The sequence below is a fragment of the Gymnoscopelus braueri genome (assembly GCF_963280865.1).
Source record: "Gymnoscopelus braueri genome assembly, chromosome: 5".
Classification (NCBI taxonomy): domain Eukaryota; kingdom Metazoa; phylum Chordata; class Actinopteri; order Myctophiformes; family Myctophidae; genus Gymnoscopelus; species Gymnoscopelus braueri.
Window position 1 is genome coordinate 15,492,677 of NC_137606.1, and position 6,000 is coordinate 15,498,676.

General features: G+C 43.5%; 1 protein-coding gene across 1 annotated transcript in view; it reads left to right on the forward strand.

The window, feature by feature from the left end:
* The window catches only part of sphkap (SPHK1 interactor, AKAP domain containing), a gene marked incomplete at its 3' end in the record, with an annotated part of 118,730 nt that extends 113,635 nt beyond the window's left edge, over positions 1-5,095 (forward strand). Inside the window, exons 10-12 of the mRNA XM_080429086.1 lie at positions 1,244-1,293; positions 3,848-4,023; positions 4,949-5,095. Coding sequence (XP_080285212.1) covers positions 1,244-1,293; positions 3,848-4,023; positions 4,949-5,095 — 373 coding nt within the window. The remainder of the gene's footprint in view (positions 1-1,243; positions 1,294-3,847; positions 4,024-4,948) is intronic.
* Between the last annotated feature and the right edge of the window lie 905 nt (positions 5,096-6,000).

Below are 6,000 nucleotides of genomic sequence, written 5' to 3' on the forward strand. Positions count from 1 at the left end.
TCTCAGTATCATGTCAGAATCTTGGTCAGTATCATGGTCAGTATCATGGTCAGTATCTTGTTCAGTATCATGGTCAGTATCATGGTCAGTATCATGGTCAGTATCATGGTCAGTATCATGGTCGGTATCTTGTTCAGTATCATGGTCAGTATCATGGGCAGTATCATGGTCAGTATCATGGTCAGTATCATGGTCAGTATCATGGGACATGGGATGTCAGGCCCTGTCACAGGGATGTCAGGCCCTGTCAAATCAAGCTCCTCTCACAGCACTGTGTGACAGGGATGTCAGGCCCTGTCACAGGGGCGAGCTATGGGAATGCACTAGAGTTGGGTACTGGAGTTGAGAGTTGGGGAAGTCCCGGCAAAGACGCGCTGTGATTGGCCAGTAGTCACTTTGAGTGGCAGTTGGGGCAAACGCTCTCCCCTGACTCGAACGGGGCTGAGTAGGCACAAGGAAACTTCGCAACCTTCGGCACGGGGTGCCTCTCGTGGCTCAAGTTCGCTTGAGACTGCGCCCCTCCGTTGCTGTCCGAAACTTTACTTTATCGGCGAAAAAAGTAGTCTGCGGTTGTTTGAAAAAGTAATGTCTCAAGCGAGAATCGATTCCAGAATCCCAGGAAGTGTGGGTTGGGAGTCTAGTGATTAACGAGGCAAGCCACTGAGGCCGGTGCTGAGATTGGGTATTCGGGCTGTATTAGAATGTGACTACGCCCACCGTTCCCAACTCTTCTAATGTAGAGCGAAAGAAGCCCCGCCCAGTAGAGGGAAGCCTCGCCCCGGCTTCCCAACTCTAGTGCATTCACATAGCTCGCGTCACACGGCTTTCCTGACATCCCTGTGACAGGGCTGGGAACATGGTACCATAACATGATAACATGACAGGGCCCGTGACAGGGCCATAACAGCCTTGTCATTCAGTGCTGTGAGAGGTGCCTGATGTGACAGGGCCTGACATCCATATACAATTCTACTTATAATCGTTTTCCCTCCCTGGGAAGTAGGATAATAATGACATAATAATCTCATACTAACAGTCCAGTATATTGCAAGGTATATTGAGGTACTTTTAGTGCTGCTAATGTGGGCTTAACAAATCAAACATTTTCTCCCAACAGGACTTTGTTTACGGAGAAGGAAGCATTTTGCCTTCATCAAGTTGTAATTTTTGCTTGCCCATTTGTATAATATTTGTCTTGTTGATGGACAAGCACACTTATCAGATGTTACTCTGTTTCCCACAGTGAGGAGACAGAGAAAGGCCACCTCAAAAGGAGCAAGGAGAAAGTCATTGGTAAGTGGCATAATGAATAATAATAATAATAATAATACTACATCACACTTATATACGCTTATTAGGCTAGCGCTTTTCCTAGGGCCCAAAGTAAAAAAAAAAAACTTTATTAGCTAAAAAATTAGCAAAGAGAAAAACATTAAAGGGGAAATCCACCCATTTTCAATATTTAACTATGTCATTAATATAGCATAAAGGAGTTGTGTGGAAATAAGAAAAAATTTAAAAAAAAATTAACATTGCAAAAAAATGTAACATTGCAAAAAAATTAACATTGCAAATTACACCATGATGAGTCATCACAGTGTAATTTGCAATGTTAATTTTTTTGCAATGTTAATTTTTTTTTTAATTTTTTCTTATTTCCACACAACTCCTTTATGCTATATTAATGACATAGTTAAATATTGAAAATGGGTGGATTTCCCCTTTAAGCTAAGATTAAAAGGCAGAAAGGGAGATTTGATTTGAGTTATACGGGGAAAGCGAGTCTGAAAGGGTGGTGTTTTGAGGGAGGCTTTGAACACGGCAAGGGTGGGGGCGGCTTTGATGTGAGGTAGGAGTGAGTTCCAAAGGGAGGGGGCTGCAAGTGAAAAAGCCCTGTCACCCCAGGTGTGTTTGTTTGTTTTTTGGGGGATTTCCAGGAGGTTGATCAGGATTTAGAAATCGAGTCTGTGTTTTACTGGGAGTCAATGAAGGTCGTGGAGGACTGGGGTGATGTGGTCTCTGGATCGGGTTCTGGTGAGGAGGCGGGCAGCAGAGTTTTGCACATGTTGGACTTTCTTGAGAACTTTGGAGGTGGCGCCGTAAAGGAGGCTATTGCAGTAGTCGAGTCTAGATGTGATGAAGGCATGGATGAGTTTCTCTGCAGCAGTTTGGGATAGTGTGGGACGGAGGCGGGCGATGTTTCGGAGGTGAAGTCCTTGTGCTGCTTTAACCCATTAAGACCGTGAACGCATCCATGTGATTTTAAGATTTATTTGGCTATTCAAAAATAGCAGATATACAAGCTCATAGCGTGGCACCGAGTGCCGCGCTATGAGCTTGTAGATCTGCTATTTATATCTGATCTTGAAAAATTGTGCAAATCTTTGAATATATATATATATGTTTTAAAGCGAACATTTTTAACTCCGATCTGTACTTCTGGGGGTCCCTGGAACAGCATATTTTGAGATGGGGGTCCGTGGCCAAATACATATAATTTTGGGGGTCCTTTTGACATGGAAAAGCTGGAGCACCACTGATATAGCAACATAAGTTTTTTCAATCAAACTGTGTCGTGACTGTTGTGTGTTGGTTGGTGCATGAAAAGTCGTTTTATCACTCCTGAATTAAAGATGTTCATCTGTCATCTAGAGATCTGTGATCTCCAGATGCTGTTTTATAAATACTAAGATTAAGACTTAAATTGGAACAAAGATTATGAAAAAACACCATGCAGTTCAGAGTATGTGTAAGGTCTGAAGAAGCAAGCAGCTTTCATCTTGTGGTGTCAGTATGCACAACTTGTGCACAATGCACATATAGGCTTTGTTCAGACGAATCCGCTTTGTTTCTCAAATCTGATCTGATCTATCCACACTGTTATTTGAAAGTAATCAGATCGGATTTGTGTATTCAGGGCATCTGCATTGGTTGCTCTGGTAACGACATACAGTAGGTGTGAGAAAAACGATGTCGTACGATGGTGTCACTTGCCAACAATACAGATCTACAAGCTCACAACTCGTTGTGATCATTGGCGATGTGTGTGTGTATGCGTGTGTGTGTGTGTGTGTGTGTGTGTGTGTGTGTGTGTGTGTGTGTGTGTGTGTGTGTGTGTGTGTGTGTGTGTGTGTGTGTGTTAGGGGTGGGACGATATATCGATATCGCGATATATCGCGATACTTTCTCCCGCGATAACTAATCGATATACTGCCGAAAAATATCGATAATAAAAAGAAAAAGAAAAAAATGTTTTTTTGTTGTTGTTTTTTATAGTTTGTGATACGTTGTTTTTCCTACTCTGTATTTGTGTAATGATGATTTTGAACTGTTTGGTGCTATTTTATGTGTTTATGAATTGAATACAAGGACTATCGTGATATATCGTTGGTGAAATTTCATGCAATATATTGTGATATCGCAATATATCTATATTTTCAGATATCGTGATATATCGTTGGTGAAATTTCTTGCAATATATATTGAATATCGTGATATCGCAATATATCGAATATCGTGATATATATTGTTATAGTGGGCCTAATATCGTGATATATATCGTATCGTGAGGTATCCATATCGTCCCACCCCTAGTGTGTGTGTGTGTGTGTGTGTGTGTGTGTGTGTGTGTGTGTGTGTGTGTGTGTGTGTGGACTCAGAGGAAGTAACATCTGATGTGTTGTAATCAAATGAGATTTACTGTATGTGTATAGAAAGCTGAACATTGGAAGCAAGAATGTAACAACATTGCTGTTTTGCCGGGGGTTAATCATGAGTCGTGTATGAGGACATAACCTACTGTAATATGTCCTTTAACCTCCCATCACCTTCTCCTGTCACCCTGCAGAAGGCAGCTCAGTAGGGGGAAGCAGCGGCCCTCGGGTGCTGTTGGTGGTAAACTGTGACCTGGAATCAGAGTGTGTGGACTCAGAGCTCAGGGTGGCTCTGCAATGGATCGCTGCTTCTGAGCTCGGATTGCCTGGCCTCTACTTCAGCAAGTCCAAAGAAAAGGGGGCGCCCAAGGTGGGTTGAGCTTTAATAATAATACAAAATTATAATAATAATAACAAGAAAAAATTGCTGGACATGGTGGAAACATGGTGGAAAACTTGTCAGGTGGAAATGGGAGTGGCTTATTTGGGGAGTTGCGTAATGAACCAATCCAAGGGGAAATAATTTTGAGAGCTATATGGCAAAACGTGAATCTGCCTGTTATAGCGCCAACATGAGGCCGATTTGAAAGATGTAGGGTGGCATTTCTTCCTGGGCCTAGTGGAAATGTGGATGCAAGGTTTCACAGCAATTGTATGCTGCGTTCATGAATTGAAATACTTGAAAGCCAATCTTAGCCAATCAGGATGGAATATGATAAATCGGGCAGATCCGTCTTGATCACATGACTGTAGAGATAATGCGTACCGATTTGCCTGATGTTTTGACAAAATCTGGGAATTAATATAAAATAAAATTTGTTTTGCAAAAAACAGCCTCCTGGTGGCGCTATAACAGGACAGATGGACGGATGGACGGATGGACGGACACACGGACGGACGGACGGACAGGGGCGAAAACATAGTCTCGGCCATGCCTTAGGCCTGGCGGAGACTGAAAACATGCATTGTGTTCCTACCTGTTCATATTAATACTTAGCCTGATAATATTTAGATGTAGCGTGAAGTTTATCCCTACAGAAGATACAGCGTTAGCCTTATTGTTTAACGCAACCATATCACTCTTTGTCCTGTTATTACGCTCTCAGCCTAAAGGCTGGGTATGTGATAAAACTCGTACGAAAAATCTCTACTATACATAGTCTTCTACATGCTCAAATTAGAATACCTTGTAGATTCACCGGGTGATACCACGTAAGACCACTGTAATGTGTCAACAAGTGAGATGGATATGTCTGTTGACTGTGTTTGTTTGTTTGTTTGTTTGTTTTCATTAGTTCCAGAGGGTGGTCCATCTGGTGTCACAGAAGGCGTGGAGGATTGCTGACCTGTTCGGCGCTGTGGTTCAATTCTGCAAACTCCGCGAGAAAGAGGAGGGCGGGCCTCTGTCCAGCCTGTTTGACTGGCTGCTGGAAACCCTTTAGGCTGGACTTCCTCCCCGCACACACATGCACACGCACACGCACACGCACACACACACACACACACACACACACACACACACACACACACACACACACACACACACACACACACACACACACACACACACGCACACGCACACACACTCTAACAATGCTCCTAAAATCCTCAGTGTTAATTTATTCATTTGTAGACTCAAGTCAGTCTCTAGACGCTTAGGAGGTCATCTGGCATCCCGAGACTAATCCATTTGTAACACTGAGGGTGTACACATGTAGCCTAATGTTGTACAAAGGTTACATTGGTACACTCTCAGAGTTGAATTCACACTCAGGATTTTACAGTATTCAGTAGCTACGTGCCCAATCCTGTCTCTACACTCCTAGGCTGCACTAGCCTTCCTGCTTTCGTGTATAGAGGGGCGGGTTTCAAATCAGCGCGGAGAGAATGCGCCTGATCCCATTGGTTCACCAATCTGTCCGTCAGCCGCCGCCCCGTCAACACAGCATTATTATGGATCCCACTCTAGCTCTTGGCAAACCCCGCTGTGATTGGTCAGTAGTTGCTGTGATTGACAGTTCTCGTTTTTGCAACTATGCCTAAACCTAACCTTAACCCTAACCCTAACCCTAACCTCAGTAAAACTATGCCTAAACCTAACCTTAACCCTAACCCTAACCTCAGTAAGACTATGCCTAAACCTAACCTTAACCCTAACCCTAACCTCAGTAAAACTATGCCTGCCAGGGAGCCAATCAGACAGGTAAGGCGGGTCTAAATCCTGGAGCGTTGGTGGGATCCATAATCAGGCGTCAACACAACATTACGAGCGACGCCCACTGCACTCTGGTTGGTTGGGGAAATAAAACACTTCCTATACCGGGTACACCGACGCACTGGTCCAGGC